At 40.9% G+C, this 17,355-nt stretch overlaps 1 protein-coding gene across 1 annotated transcript in view; it reads left to right on the top strand.

The window, feature by feature from the left end:
- The window catches only part of LOC135259680 (gamma-aminobutyric acid receptor subunit alpha-2-like), an 82,365-nt gene that overhangs the window by 42,011 nt on the left and 22,999 nt on the right, over positions 1 to 17,355 (top strand). Inside the window, exons 7-8 of the mRNA XM_064344296.1 lie at positions 25 to 168; positions 7,196 to 7,348. Coding sequence (XP_064200366.1) covers positions 25 to 168; positions 7,196 to 7,348 — 297 coding nt within the window. The remainder of the gene's footprint in view (positions 1 to 24; positions 169 to 7,195; positions 7,349 to 17,355) is intronic.

Raw genomic sequence — 17,355 nt, 5'->3', positions numbered from 1 at the left:
CATTCTATTCCTTGCTGTCTGTAGATGCTTACACAATGGCAGAGGTGACATACTCGTGGACCCACAACGCCTCCAAGTCGGTCGTGGTCGCAGAGGATGGGTCGCGGTTAAACCAGTACGATCTGCTTGGACAGACGGTTGGGAAGGAAACCATTAAATCAAGCACAGGTAAGCGGGGTGCAAACACATCTAGAGCAGGAAAGTAAATTGTTAAAAAAGCCATTGTAACAAGTATGATTTGGTAACAGGAGACTGTGTGTTAGCGGAGCTTATTTCTTTATTTTTTTGGGGGTCACCATGCTTTAAGTGTCAAGGTTACATCCTCATAGACCCCAGGGCTACACCAGATCTACACCTACAAACCCGGGCTGGTGTGGATACAGTGGACAATAACTAATGGACACCCACCTCCAGTATACCTCTTACAGTCAGATTTGGAAGAGTCACTGTTCTCGGATGTCTGGGTCTTCAGCAGGAGACCAAATACACTGTAAAACGTGTAAGGGGGGAAAAAACCCTGTAGCCCTGTAGAGACAGTCTTCCAAACTTTGACACATTTCGCTCTGGTATAAAATGAACCCTCTGGCTTGAAACGGCTTGTTGGTGGATGTGCGGCCCTGACAGGATTTTCCACTTTGCTGAGTGTGGGAGCGCTCAGATGAACCAGCGCGGACACACACTGGCATACAAAGGCGTAGGAGAGAGGGTTGCAGGGAAGCGTCCCGGTGGATTCTGCCGGAAAATTCCACCGCTCTGGCTGAGGCTGGCTCAGGGGAGCAGCCGTTGGCCCATGCTGCACAGGGGAGGGCCTGCACTCCGGGCACCAGAGCTTTTTTATAATAGAAACCTTTGAATGTGTATAGTTTTAATTGAAAAGACCCCAGAAGAAGCCAGGTGAGGAGATTACTTTTGAATGATTGGGCCATTTTGTTTTGTCTGAGGGCACTGTTGTTTTCGGCAAGCTGGTTGAGCTTTACGGTGTTTACTTTGTTGTACCTCTGTCTAGCCAGGATATTGATGTATTCATTTTCTTTTATTGTCTATCAAGAGATAACAGAATTTGACAGTAAATGTCTCGGACTTGGAATGGATATTGTGTTTACAGATCTATAATGCTTGGTAATAAAAAAGTCCTACCCATTGCTCCCAATGCATCCAACATGGAATATTAAAAAAAATAAATAAATAAATAAAGCAAGTAGTTGTCCATGAAATTTGAGTTTTTACCACTATAAGCAATTTTGGGAAGTCATTTTTTAAACAGAACATAAACTGTATAATATGGGAGTAGAGTACACACTGATTGTTAAAGATTTAAAATTTGATTGAATTAATTGAATGGTAAGTCCATCTGTCACAGTTAGTTAGCCCTTGATAATGTACTCCTACACACATTTTATTTACCATTTTGAGGACGGATCTCAAAAAATAGGTCTCTGAGATGCTTCCTGTTTTTTTATTTATTTACAGCTCATAGTGTCTATCCTTCAGTTATCTTGATTGAACCCAGAAAACCAAGTCAATTATCCATATACCAGACTTGATTATTCTGTAGGTGCATATCAGCGATATCTGATACAACAGCATTTAGTTGGCAGTAACAGCCCCATTGTGTGCAGCTTGCAGTGTTGGACCTTGTCAGCACATGTATTGGATTTCTTGAGACACACCGGGGCTTGAGAAACCGAGGTTGCCAGCTGCTCTGGCCTACACCGTGGTCTGGTGTGTGATACACATGTACCGTAATTAAACTGCCATGCCGCACAGTATGTGGACCACAAGAGACAGGAGTTCAAGCATTTTGCCAGAGCTCGTGAACAACAGGAAAGCCTCGGGGAGTCTCAAGTCCGAAGGGCAATCACCGAATCAGAAAAGCCTTCTTCCTTAATGTATTCTCCCCTCTCGCATTGATGGAGACAGGGAATCTGTTCCAGCCTGATAGAGCAGTACCTCAGCAATATTAACACTGCAGGAACGAACAGGGGTTGTTTGGACTCTGGATTGTTTGTGGCTTTGAAAGTGAAGTCAAAATACAGTGATTTATATATCTGAAGCCATTATGAGAATGGTTACTTCCAACAGTCTAGCCTTATATAACTGCCTACTGTAATTTTGCAGGTATATCTAAGTTACAACTAACTAACAACTAAATTCACCAAAACATGTGGTAAGGAAAACAAATTTGGATGTGCAAGCAATCCTTATGAATGTTTTAGTATAATGGGGAAATGGCAATGGAGATGTGCATCCAATCGTGAATAATTAATACACCGGCAACCTGTATGTGTGCATGTATAATTAAAAGGTACAAATAATTAACAGTTTTATCAATACGAATGCTCAACACAAAGTTCATCTGGTTTTGCACGTGATGTAGCCTAGTATTACTGTTTAAACATGGATCATCAAGACAAACGATGCATGTGAAAAGTAAATGCTAGCGACTTACTATGCCGAGGACTCTGATAAAAATATTTCACTAGGCTGTTTGGGGGGATATTAAAATCATCAGAAGCTCACCACAATAAACTGCAGAATGGTGAGCCAACTTTGCCTGAAATGTAGGGTATATATGATAGCTACAGTAGGAAAGCACCGTCATGACATAAGTGAAGTAACTGTGCCTTGTTGTGCTTATTTGACTTTCCTGGCTTTTTTGGCATTGCCAACTCTTATTATGTATTGATGTCCTTTTCAACGTAAGCATCTTTCTTCCGATGCTAAAAGTGCAACTGGTGTGCATGGCCTCAAAGATAAATTCTGATCTCACCAGAGTGTAAAATCCTGTTTCAGTCAACCTAAAAGGAACTTTGACTGGAGCCACAGGTTATGGAGGAGACTGTATGTATATGTAGACTATATAGGTGCAATGTGCTCCACATTATATTGTGCTATTGGTAATGATTTTACTCATTAAAATTTAAAGTTGGCCATATGGCATGGAGAGAAATAGCGCTGCTACATCAGACCAAAATATGTCACATGCTAATGGTAACCAGTAAGTCCAGAAGTTTGTTTGTTGCTTATTGTAGAAACACAAACAGTTAACACTTAAACTCTGTCTCTGCCTGAGAACGCAGTCTCGCTGGTATGTTCCACATACTCCTCATTACCTTTGGAGCATGTAGCTTGTTAAATTGAAAATCAGATTGAAACTCAAGTTCAGAAAGTGCACCGCACTGAGGAAGAGACATTAAATTACCCTCCTCCCCCTTCCCAAACACACACACACACACGCACACACGCACACGCTCACACACACACATAAATTAGAGAACTTCTCAATCCCCTGTTGTCAGTGCCCCCCCTTCCTCGTCACCCAGAGACTTTCTGATCGTGTGAGGGAGCTACAGTAGTCCCGTCTAATTGGATCGTGCGTGCTTTGCTTTGGGCTTAATCAGAAGAACAGAGTATGTGGGAAAAGAATGTGTCTTTGAAGCCGAGCATATCGCTAGCATCAGGCTTGCTCTTATGTAACATTTTCATCTCAAACGAGGTTAGAGACAGAGTCACCTACGCAACCCAGGAGATGTCGTTTGAGAGCTGTTGTTAATGAGAGCACATCTCCCCAGTCTTCATTAGCAATAAGATGAAATTTGTTATGGTGCACCCAAATGGCTTCCCCTTAGCCCCTTATGAAGGGTAAGAAGTAGTAAAAACCTTACTTAATTAGTCTAGCAAGGTGCTGTTGTTCCTCTGCCATGTGAAACAAAGGGCAATGTTCGTCTGAGATAGTGTATGTTATATGGACTTCGAATGCATAAATACATTTTAAAGCATTCTTCGTGGCATAGTCTTTATGGAATGCCAAGCCCAGAAAAGTTAGCCTTGAATATTTTTTTTAACAGGTTAACTGCGCATTGTTAATACATTAGGTATATGCTAATGTGGTCCCTACTCTGCATGTTACTGACCCATAAAAGACATGCTGACCATGTTTTTATATTTTTATGGACTGGTCATAAAACTGACACGACAATAAAATGTCTTCAATAAGATGGCTGTCAGGACTCAGTACACAATAAGGTGCTAATAATTCCAACTTGTTTGCTAGATAAGAATATATTATTTCAGTTGTAGATGTAGCCTATTCCTATTTACTGGCTAATATCTGTCTTTTCTATTGTCTGTATTGTCTGGGGACTTCTGCTCTGTAGCCTTCCTTTAGCTAAGTCTACAAATAGAGCTTCATATAATGTTGCCTAATATTTGTTGTGTATGAAACACAGTGACAGTCACACTGGATAATCCTTAAAAATTTGATTTACATAAACTCCCTGTAACCATTTTTTTCTCATTTCATTTGAAGTGCTTATTTCTTACATTTAGAGTTCTTACATGTAAATCCACCTGATGATTTTATTTTAAATTTCTAAACAAGAAAACGGTACATTTACTTTTTGATGTAATATATGCCATTTCTAAATGTGATAGCATGTGACCACAAATGAAAGAATACCTTTGCCACCTCAACATTTTTTGAATGCTAATTATTTAAGTTACTGTGTAGTTGAAAGAATGGAAGAAGAAAGAAGAACATCCAGAGCCAAATATTACATTACATTAATTACGGCATTAGCAGACACTTTCCGACGAACAAAGTAATTAGTCAAGTGCAGAGTACAAGAAACACTAGTGAAGCAAATAGATCTGAAAATGTGTTGAAATCTGAAGACATATACCTTTTTTTGTGAAGGACAATAACTAGTACACATCTAAAATATTGAGTTTGCTCAAATTCTTGAATCTAGTTCTATGGGTATAGCGGATATTCTGCTATGCTGGCCTGCAGTGAAAGCCACTTCAAAATGTTTAAACAAAATTGGTGAAATCCATTTGCCAAAACCCTTCTAATGTGTTGCTATTCCGTTCTGGTATGAGTGCGTCCAAATGGGAATCTGACAGTCTTGCCGTCTGGTTTTTGCCTTTCCATACGGTTACCCGCTCAGAGCTCTCCGATGATCTGGGAAGCGAGTCGGCAATTGTCCACATAGATAATGGCGTGTCATTTGAGGCTCGACAGCTGCAGTGTCTTCAGGGTAAACTGTGGAGCAGCTACACCGCAGAATGTGAAATAGGATTGTTCGAGTGACACTTAAGAGTCCTCCTTTCTGTTTGAAGAACTGAAGAGTTTGCTGTGGCTTTCATGGACGCTATATATAGCCCAGTGTCAAGCTTCTTGCTATGGGATGTCATTCTACAAATGTCGCCGACAGCATCAGGATTGACTTATCATATTCATGGCAGCCGTTGTAAAAAAAAAAATATATATATATATATATGAAGCACGCAAAACAACAGGGACAGAATGTTTATGTGATTGTGTACGATGTGTGAGTGCAGGGGGGAAGGGTGTCTGTGTGTGTGTGTGTGTGTGTGTGTCACTAAGGACGGGTGGAGAGGGTAGTGGGGGCAGGTGTGGTCAGGGCTGACAGTCACGAAAATTCAATTACAGGGAGATAAGGGCTCTGTGGGGCACACGAAGTGCAGGAGATTTCCAAGAGAGAGGTTTCACATAAGGGTTAATGGGGAGAGAGAGAGAGAGAGAGAGAGAGAGAGAGAGAGAAGAGTACATGGGGAATGAGGGAGATTGCTACCCACGAAAACGGAGAGACATTTCTAAATCCGGTGGGATGAGGCAGAAAATTGTGCGGCTCACCCTGCAGAGGGGGAGTTTCCTCCGCCGGCTGACTGAGTGATGGCACCCAGTGCCGAAAGTAAAGAAGCCATCTCCAGCATGGTAGCAGGGGAAGTCCACTATTCGTGTTTCCTTCAGGGAGAGAGTAGTGTAGAGGGCATGGAATGCTGCATATGCAACTACCATGCTTTTTTTAAAATCTGTGACAAATTTTCACAGCAGGATCACATACAAGTCCAATTTCATGTAACATAAAACATAATAGACCTTCTATATATATATTTTTTAAATTGTCATCATTATTATTTATTTTTTTTTTATTTTTTTTTGCATGACATGAGTTATATTTGGATAGCAAGCAACGATGGCATGAACCTTGATTATACAGCCAGGATACCATCTGGCTTATTAATATTCAGGCTTTCAGATGGTCATATGGGAACATTTCCTAGCCCTGTGATACCCTCCCCGAAGCTAAAATACAGTTTTTCTCTGCAAGCACCCTGATGAAAATGTCCCAAAACGAGCATGCGCTCAGAACCTTTACCACAATTCCAGTGATGGAAAGCATACATGTTCCTGCATTTATATATGAATAAACTGTGCGAATGCTCCATCTGAGACAATATTAAGCGTCTTATATGAACAATACAAAACGTTCATTGCAGGAAATCTTACTTGTAGGATCATATTACATTACTGGCATTTCACTAACTTGCATAATTTGTATACTGTATTATGAACTGTAATGTGGGTACTGTGCAGTGTACTTGACTTCCTGTATTATCGTGTATCTCTGTATTATACATGTTTTGTATTATCTCTTTTTTTTACACTGGGGGGCAAAGACCCCCATGTTCCTTGTTTGCTCTGAACTACCTTATACTGAATACTCAGCCAATCAACTTTTTATGTGAACTAACAGTAGTGCAGCATAGATCTGAGGGTTGGCGCCCATCACATGGAGCACATCAAACCACTTCCAATCATTACTTCATATTCCGGATGCATAAGAAGTTGGCAGCATAATCAAATTGATACAGAGATGAAGTGTTTCTTTAAAAAGGTCCAGGTCCAGGATGAATTTCTATTCAAAAAGAATGGGGGCAGGGGGGACTATCCTGCATGAGTTATGCATAATAAAGTAACCTTTCAATTTGCATAGAACCACCAATTCAAGGCAGGGGGAAACATTTACATTATAATTCACAACAGAATGGGTCTGCAAAGTTTTCATATTTTAATTAAGAAACACTTTAGTTAAAGATGACTCTGCAGTTATGAATGGACCCCGTGGTCAGAATTTCCAACACTTTACTGATGGACTGGTCCAAGACAGAATGGTAATGGCGGAGTTCAATGATAATGGATTTCTGGTCTGAATCCGAGATAGGACATTATATTTTGTGACCATTAGCAAAGAGCTTATAAATCGCTCATAACATTGCAGATTGAAGCTGTATGTATCTTCTCCACCAATGATAGAGGTGCACACTGGGCAGACATGATGCCCTGTGTCACTTGGCTTTTCATTCCGCTTCTGCCTTCTCTCTCCAGGGGAATACACGGTCATGACGGCCCAGTTTCACTTGAAACGCAAGATTGGCTACTTTGTGATCCAAACCTACCTGCCTTGCATCATGACGGTCATCTTGTCCCAGGTGTCCTTCTGGCTGAATAGGGAGTCGGTCCCAGCCAGGACTGTCTTTGGTGAGTAAAGATCATCCCACACTAGTCCATGTCAACACATGTTCTGTCAATAAAAAAATGTTCCTTGTCTCTGAAAGGTTATATATAGTTATTTGAAAAACACGTGCAACTAGGAAGTTTTTATTATAAGTTCGCTTTGAAAAGCCAAGCATGGTAGCATGCTAGCAGAAATAAAGTAAAAAGACTAATTATTGTACTAGAAATTATTAGCAGTTGTTGTTATTCCGCTAGTACTACTAGATATTTTGGTGGTTTAGTTATTATTATAAAATAATAACTGTGCAGTCAAGATCATGCTTTCAAAATGCTTATATTATGACCAAAGACTGTAAGTTTACTTACACATTGATTTTAAGTGTTTCATACATGTATGTAATGAATTAGATTTTTTTTCCTAAAAACTGTACAATGTTCAACATTGCCGCCTGGCGGAGGATTTGGTATTGGTGGTTATGAGACCAAATTTGTGACGTCGCAAATGTTTCTAATTTGCATTGACCAATGTGCGGTGGCAAAAACACTCACCCAGTATGAATATTTATGTAGTGTGCGCTCCCAAGTTGAAAGCCGGTTGAACGGACCGGTACTGGTAAGCATCCGTTCGGGCTAGATGACGTTCTATTAATCGAATCAAGCCTACAAACGATAACGTTACCGTTAACCTCATCTCCCCATTTTACTTACTGTCTGGCTATTTACTTGCTGTATTTTGCTAATGTAGCACTGAGTTGTACTTATCTTTTGTAAATATAGCTAACGTTAGCTGATAGTAACGTTACTTTATTCTCCAGACTGTTATTGTTGCAAAAAACAATTGTAGCTAACGTAGATTATCCTATAACGTTAGGGTCCTATATTGTAGGCTGTAAGCGATGGGCTCATACATATACGGCTCAATATTTCTAATGCTGTTATTGCTGTACTCGTTATCCATTATTACGGTCGTATGATAACTAGCTAACGTTAGCTAACAACTGACGCTACGTGGAGTGAGCGCTGATCCAGGTCAGTGGGAGTGAGCGGCCCGGGCTGTCAATCAAAAGTGAATGCATAAATAATTAGGACAGAACTGACCAGTCTTGAGTCTGCTATATTAACAAATTTAGGTTTTACATCAAAGCAGGTTTTTTATCTTTTCAATGTCTAATAAGTAGAAAAATGCATATATATTGTACCTAAAGGAACAATTTAATGTAAGAAAAGGGAGGCTGCACAGGGACTTTAACTAATATTGCTACGGGTTGAATTTGCATTGATGTTACTCACCTTGCCAGAGATTGTGTCTGTTTGAACCATTGCAGGAGAGACAGTCTATATCTATGGCGTATGCAAAAGTTTGGGCACTCTGTCAATTCATACTTAGTAACACCTCTTTTGGCAGAAATCATAACTTCCAAGCAATAATTGTAGCCAGAGAACAGTCTTTATAGTCTTTCTTTAGGAAATCACTCATGCCGTCCTTGTAGAACCCTTCTAGGTCAGAAATATTCTTCGATCTGTTCACACGCACTACGTTTGAGCTCTTCCCACAGATTTTCAATAATATTCAAGTCTGGGAACTGCAAAGGGGGCCATTCTAAAACCTTAATCTTTTAGTCATTTAAGTAGTTCATGGTTGGTTTGGGGGTATGTTTTGGATCATTGTCTTGTTGAAATATCCAAATTCATTTCAGCTTCGGTTTCTTTACTGATTCTGGGACATTAACATCTAGCATTTGCTGAAATATATTTGAATCAATTCTTCCTTCCACAAAATAATCCTGTGCCACTGGCTACCACACAAGCCCAAAGCATAATAAATCCACCCTCAATTTTTGTCAAGGTGTTCTTTTCTTCAAATGACTCCCCTGTTTTTCTACAAATGTATCTTTGGTGGCCAAAGAGTTGCATTTTTGTTTCATCAGTCCACAACACTGTGTTCCAAAGAATCTGGCTTATCTATGTGTTGTGTACCCTACAATATTTTTGTGAAAAGATCACTGGGAAGGTTTCTTTCTGACAACTCTTCCATGTAGATCACTTTTATGTAAGCAATGCTTCACAGTAGTCCAGTGCATCACTAGTTAGGTGTCAGCTAAACAGCAAGTCCTTTGCTGTGATGTGTGAGTTTCATGTTATATACCCTGATCAGTCTGAGCAGTTCTAGCACCAATTGTTCTAGGTTTTCCAGATCTTGCATTGACTTAACGATTCCACTTAAATTCCACTTATGTTTCTGACAGTGTAAATTCCAAGCTGGAAACTTTTAGACATCTTCTGATAGCTTTTCCCTTTTTATTTCAAGTCATCAATCAGCTGCTTAGAGTAGCTGGCTGTACTGAGCAAGCACATCCTGACGGGTTGGAGTATCGAGCTCTGGAACTGTCATCACCTGACTTTATTTATAGCCTAACAAGTCAATCAAGTTTTGAGACCTTAAAGAAATACTAATGGATTCAACTGGTATAGTGCCTAAACTTCTACACACGCTGCATTTACCATTTTATTTTTTCAAACTGTTATATTTAGGAAATTAATACCAATTGTGCATTGACATTTGCGGAAATACAGTGTGTCATATTTGTTTGTACCCTGCAGAGCTCGTGTTAGCATATTTTTACTTTGAGATTCAACAAAACACACACACACATAAACACACTCGTGCACGCACATACACCATTAAAATTAATTACCGTCAGGCTGTTAATGAAGTCCATATTTCCATACTCACTGCTAACAATCAAGATGCCAAACTCTGACAGCTCATCATCTGTCTAACTTTCTGACCCATTTTCATGATTCACTTGACAGTTGACAACATCATGAGTAATTCATGACAAGTTAGCCAGCACTTCACCCAGTGGAAAAAACACATTTGCGTCAAAATGATGAAATTCTTATGATGATGAAAATCTGTAATTCGTTTCATCCTGAGACAAACAAATATGACAAATGACATTCATTAAAAAATTTTTTTTTAAACTTCAAATGATCCTCTCAATAATGTGAATTGAGAATTTTCTGCTGGTTTCTGGTGTGTTTAAACATGAGTAATTAATTAGGTCTTTGATTGGCTACAGAATCAACACACCTTATTCTCAAGGCTTTAATTGGCTGCTGATTGAAAAGAAAACACTATACCTGAGGCACTGAACCCCTCCAGCACTGGAGTTTGACACCCCTGCTTTACTGTAAGTTGTTCTGGGTGGGAGTAAACTTTCTATGTATTTTTCTACTTATATATTCTATTTACTTTTCAATGGGACTGTCCATACTGGCTTAACTTGGTCAGCAGGAATAGTTATCATGACCCATATGTCCCGTGTCCCTTTTCCCTTGTGTGTAGTCAGAAGAAATGGAGGTAGAGCAGAGACTCTTTGGCCTCTTTCAGTCTCGCAAAGCTTTGGAGGCTTCCAGGATTGTGTATGGCATCAGCCTCAGCCTTGGCAACATGCACGCACAGCTGAGGTTGATTGTTTTCCTCATCAATACAACCATTGTGGACCTACGGTATGCACTGCTCAACCATAAATTTCCCTTACTCAACCATAAAGCAGACTTGATGTCTGCCTTGGCACATAGGAACCTTTTGTTCTGCTAGGAAGACCTCAGTTGCCCTCTAATGAAGAAAGAGAAAGGTTAGCCTGCTCTGAGAGCAAATAGCCACACAGCTCTCGGCTGACTTAGCATGTTATTGCTTTTTCCTCCGGGATTTGAAGCATGAGGCAGCCCTGCCTGTGAATCATAGTAAAGTATTGCTCAAAGGTACGCATGCTGTCCTTAAGGGACCCTGGCATTTCACGCATGCGGTATGCCTCCTCATGTTCTACAGGGCTGTTTTTCTGGAGGTCTATCCTTGGCACGGCTCACCACCTACACCACCCGTAGGTTGTGTGTGCGCGTGTGTGTGGGTGCGTTCATTCACACATAAATATCGTGTCAAAGACAACATGAAGCAGTATCAAAGTTGTATTCCTTATTGACACATGAAAGGGAATTCTCCATAGATCAGTCATTTAGGAATAGCGAGACTCTGCATGATGTCATTTTTCATCTCATTTATAATTCATTTTCCTAATACTGGAATTGCAGTCAAGGCCAATTACACTTGTGAGGCAAATGCAGTGGCTCCACACTGAGTCTGTTTACTCGGCACGAGGGGGGTGACGTGAGCTAAATGGTCTGTTGCTCTGGGAGTTATTATGTGCACTGCGACATCATTTCCTGACGCTGAGAGACAAAGATGAGCTCTAGCCTGAAGTGGCCGCGTTGTCTCAGAGCTGTCACCGCAGCACAACATTCCTTAAGTGACGTGGATGAAAACAGGCCAGGGCTTCCGTCTTGAAGTCAAGCAGAAACTGTGAGAAACAAAAGCTATTATCCATTAGTGATACTGATGATTGTTTGCACCTGGTACTGATTGAGTATGTGTGTTGCAATTTAACTTAGCAGCCACAATCTGCTTGTGTAACCTAATGAAGGCACATCTGCAGAAACGCATTGCTAAGCCTCTTTGCGCCCACCCCCCCCGCACCCACCCCACTGAGTTTACTTCTACAACCCATAGCCAAGAGGACCTTTTTTAATACTTTTGAACCATACTGTTTTATTCCTTTATTTTACAGCACTGCAGCACCTTTTATTTCCTTTTTGTCATCTCCTCCTCAGTTCATGTTCCAACACCCTGATTATCATGTTTATCCTCATGAGCAGCCCTTAGCAATTTGCAGTGTCAACCCTTTTTTTCCCTCAGTGTTCCCACTTATTTTTGGCCTTCTATGGCATGTAGGAAGACTCATGCCCCTCTTTGCCACTCTTGGATGTGTGAATAAGGAGACTTGGCCACTCTTCTTATGTTTTAATTTCTGTCTTAAGATTGGATCTAGGGTTGGCAGCCCCTGCATGTGAACTGGACAAACAGAAAGTCATCAGTACAATGTATAAAATTGTATTCAAATGCCCATACTACATAAGTTTAGAAAGAAGTGTCAATGGAAAGTGCAGTAGAACGGAGATTGATGAGACTGAATAATTAGCAGGGATAATGAGACAGTGGGCCGACAAGAGATGACGGGGAGTGAGGCAAAGGGAATGAGCTAGAGAACTGGAGGGAGGGATAAAAAATGAAGAGAGGAATGGAGAGGAGCAGGAGAAGGAAAGGCGGGAGAGAATCAGCATGACTGATTGAGAGAAGAGTGATAGAAAATCACAGGAGGAAAGAAAAGAATGGGAGAGGTAGTAGGAATGAGGGAGAGAGAAGCGGCTCTTTAAGGAGTAAGAAGACAACCAAAGCTTCGCTCCGCTCTTATTAACAGGGGTGATGCGGTGTTCACCCTGACCAGGAGACCTGGAGATCAAACAATCAGACACAGGTCCTTGTGTGCATGTATACCATTAACTGGCCTGTCTGGCTGAACCCAGTTATCCCTACATAACACCCCCCCCCCCCACCCCACCCAACTCCACTGATCAAACTGCTGATCACGCCCCTGTGCTGTCATCATTCCATCTCTTATCTGTCCATAGAAGTTTGCCCTCTTCAGTTTGGTTCTGGTACTACAATCCCTAGCATGCCAGCACCGCTCCAAATAGGAGCTTGTGACTTCTGAGTAAAAACCATGGGGTGCCCCGTGGCCTTGCAGTGTGGTAATTAAGCGTGTGCTTGTGGCAAATGAGTAGCTGAGTAATGCTTTTGGTGCCAACAGGCACTGAGAATGTAGGAAATGTTGCACTATGGGTCTTGGATTTATTGCATTGTGAGCAGATCTGGCTCCAGTCCCCACAAACAAGTCCCTCCTTGGTTAAAGGACCACTGGCACACAAGTGTGTAATTATAGCCTTTGGTAAACTGTATTTCTGTGCAAATATGAAAAGTCACTGTTAAAAAAAAAATCTGATGTATCAAGCTTCCCTCAAGCCACAGTGCTAAATTTATAACTGCAACAAGAAGAATTACAACAAAAAACTCAATCAAATTCTCTCCCTGGGGTCTGTTTTCTTGTGACCCCATTCCCCCTGTGCCTTGTAGGTCGTGGGGAAAATGTTTGAGTGAAACAATCAGCCTGAGAGGGACCAACCTGCGACATGTATCCGCCTAACCTTAAGTGCACTCTACGGAGCGGAGGGGAATTAAGTTGTCCTCAAAACTAAAGATGAGTCTATCTGTCTCGGCGCTTCCCCCGGAGGAACGTCCACAGGTGGAGCCCGTCATTAGAGCCCCTGAGCTTGTTACGGGACACACGGGCAGGGGAGGGATAGTGCCACCTGGATGATTAATTCACGAAAGGCCAGACTGATCCAGCTCTATGCCCGCAGCCATTATTGTTCTCGCGCCTGAATTGTAAAGCTTAATGTGAAAAGGTCAGCGCACAATATAGGATCAGACTCAAATCCACAGGTTTTTCACTTTATGAAATAAATATACGAAAATGACTTTGACTTGGACAAAGTGGTTTATTGCACATAAACCTACACTGGGTGACCTCATCCTAAATGTATACTCTGCATGTTGAAAAATAGTGTATTTGGGAACAGTGGTATATGGGTGCACCTGTAAAGACCATATTTGGAAATGACATTATGTTTTCGGATTGTCCGTCCGTCCGTCTGTCCCGATTCTCGTGAATGCGATATCTCTGGATTGCCTTGAGGGAATTTCTTCAAATCTGGCACAAACGTCCACTTGGACTCAAGGATGAACTGATTAGATTTTGGTGGTCAAAGGTCAAGGTCACTGTGACCTCACGTCCGTCCCATTCTCTCGTGAACGCGATGTCTCAGGAACGCCTTGAGGGAATTTCTTCAAATTTGGCACTAGTTTTGAAGGAACTGTTTATAAGCAGGTTCATTTTTCAAGTTTTTGTTTGTATTTAAAGTGTTATATTCCTTACCAATCATTCCAATTTTTGTTGTTTTATTAGTACAAGTATCTAATACAGATATGTTTCATACATGCATAACTGTCTACTTTCTTTCCACTTAATATTGCGTAATGAGTGATGATGCATAGCGTAATCAGCCAATCCCCTGTTAAGGTTAAGTCTTTTGGGAGTCTGTTATTCTCACCTTGGTAACACCAGCTCAAAGTCTAACCTACACAAAAACCTAATTGAAACATCAGCAGCGCACCTACTCTACTTAGATGAAGTCGAAAATGAAAACAGTCACTTTGCTGTTATTAGTGAGGGCAATTATAGGTTGTCAGCCGTGTGTGTGCATTTGTACACGTGTGTGTGTGTGTGTGTGTACAGGTGCTCGTCTATGCATGCATTTGTGTGTGTGTGTGTGTGTGTGTGTGTGTTCATGTGTGTTTGTGTGGGAATGTGTGTGTGTATGTGTGTCTGTGTGCATATGCATGACTGGTTTGTTTGATCTTAGCCTGTTTATAAAAAAATGAGACAGCTCTCCTTTCCTTATTCAGTACTTTCACTGAAGCTGTATGGAGGTTCACCTTGCCAGGCTTAGGGAAGTCTTTCATGAAGGTATGTCAGAAAGATCAGGATCTGAACTAAACTGGCTTCAGTCATTATGATCAATGGTCCCTGGTCGGGTCAGTGTAAACAACACCATTTTCAGATTAATTGGTTTTGTATTACTTGAACCTGGAGCACTGAGAACAGTCAGACTGAACTAAATCCTTTCCTGTTCACATTTTTGTCAGGACAGCATTGTGCTGTCATGGGAGTCTTGGCAATTTTTCTACCTTGGAATATTTCATTTAAAACGTATTGTCTTATTGGTTGAAAATGTGTGCTGATGCCGTATCAGCATATTGAAATAATTCCAGCTCAAGCTGGTGTGTACAAGATATATTGCCAAGATAGTAGTAAAACTGAGGAATTATGTGAGAAACATTGTAAAGAAAGTTAAATTGTTTATTATGTAGCTCCAATGTAATATACACATGGTGGCCACTTTATTAGGCACAGCAATCTAGTACTGGGCAGGACCCCCTTTTGTCTCCAGAACAACCTGAATTATTTTCAGAATGGATTCAACAAAGTGCTGGAAACATTCCTTTGGGATTGTGGTCCACGCTGACTCGATAGCATCAGATTTTTTGGCCACACGTTCATGCTACAACCTCTCGTTCCACCTTATCCTAAAGGTGCTCTACTGGATTGAGATCTGGGGACTGTGCAGGCCATTGGAGCTGAAGTCACTGTAATATTTGTGGAACCAGCTTGAGATGATGGATGCTTTGTGACATCATGCAATAGCCTGCTGGAAGTATCCGCTTGAAAGAGGGTAGACTGTGGCTCATAATGGGATGCGTGTGGTCGGCAAGAATGCTCAGGTATGATGTAGCATTTGAATGATGCTCGGGGGCCTAATGTGTTTCAAGAAAACATTCACCACACTTTTACTCCACCACCAGCAGCCTGCACCATTGACACAAGGCAGGGCGGATCCATGGATTCATGCTGTATCGCATGTCAGGGCAAAACCATCTCCCATATAGCACCTCAGTCCCTAACAGTCGATAAATCTAACCTCATGAAAAAGTACTATAGTGTTTTGGTGTTCAGACATTTTTTGATTAAAAAGCAGTGTGTTGCTTTGAGACACTAACTGCTTGCAGCAGGTGATATTTCTTAACTTTGGAAGAAGCAATTACCCAACACAAAGCTACATGCTACAAAGTCATATATTAGGGCTGCTAAATTAATTCCACATTTTTAGGCTCTTGATGAAGCAAAACTCTTCCCATGTGTCTCTCTTACCAACACATTCCCATAATGCATTTCACAGCTCCTCCTTTAAGAGCCCAGGGGCATGTTAAATAGTGACCCCTGGAGAAATCTTATGGGTCTAAAAGTCTGAAATGTTGGTCTCTGCTGACTTACACATATTCACTCTAATTAAGCCATGATGGTAATTCACGTAATGTATGCTGAGAGCAGTGGAATACAGCTAACTGCCAGTTCTGCTATCATAATGTAAGCTGTCTCTTCAGCATTTTTAAAGCAAAGTGTAATTCAGCCTTTGAATTTTTGGTGAGGACGGGAGCTGAAGACTGTATTGTCACACATCAATGCTGTATGATCTTGGAATGCTGCCACTAACCTCCACAGCAATGGCTGGAGGTTTCATTCCTTTCATAAAAACTTGAAATTTTGCCCGTGAAAATAATGAACATTGTCTGTTCTTGTCTGTGAAATCATTCCGATATTATTATTTTTTCTTTCTTTTTCTGATATACTGTCAGTAAAGCCAAGATTATGATTAAACTCAAGACAATAACTTTATTCACCAAGTCTGATATTTTCCAAGCAATGCTTATATACATTCTAAGTTTTTGAACTACAGGACCCCTAAAGTTTTGCTTTCATTTAAAATTCAAAAGAAGGATTACCGTGGTACACACCACTCTCAACAGTAATGCTCCGGTATCCATTTTGTTTGCGTGTTGGTTTATTTGTTTGGACAGGTTTAATTTGCTTTGGGTTAATATGTGCCGGGAGCTCATTTCAGCATCTTAAATGATGAGTGTTTAATGAGATGCGCTGCTTAACAGCTTAAACAGCACAGCAGTTTCTCTTGTTGACTTCCCAATGTCAGCCCAGGATGGGGCATGGCAGTTGCTGTGTAATAATGATATTATTTATAACTGTAACTGTATTTCCTCAGAAAATGCACTGTTATGTGTAGTGAACATACTGTGTATTGCAGAGCTATGCTCACAGATGTCAGTTATCAAATCATTTCTGGTCCATATTGCTTGGCACAAGGCTACAGAAAGACAATGGCAAGTGTGGCAATCAGATCTATTGGATCACTTTAAACTTGTACCACTGATGTCATGGTAAGTTACAAAGTTTGGTTGTGCATCAGTGTTTACGTGCAGGCTTTTTTTCATGAATAAACCCTCTTGTCGCCGATGATAAAAAAACAGATGCCTTTGTCACAATGGCCACCAGCCATGATAAATCACCTCTATTAGGTCATATGCATACATTTCCATTCTCCCCTCCCATATGTTTACGGTCTATCATCTGAACGCCCGAAAATACATATGCATTAACCCA

The sequence above is a fragment of the Anguilla rostrata genome, chromosome 7 (genome assembly GCF_018555375.3).
Source record: "Anguilla rostrata isolate EN2019 chromosome 7, ASM1855537v3, whole genome shotgun sequence".
NCBI lineage: Eukaryota > Metazoa > Chordata > Actinopteri > Anguilliformes > Anguillidae > Anguilla > Anguilla rostrata.
The sequence above is the reverse complement of the archived record's forward strand: the minus strand, read 5'-3'. Positions and strand labels throughout refer to the sequence as shown.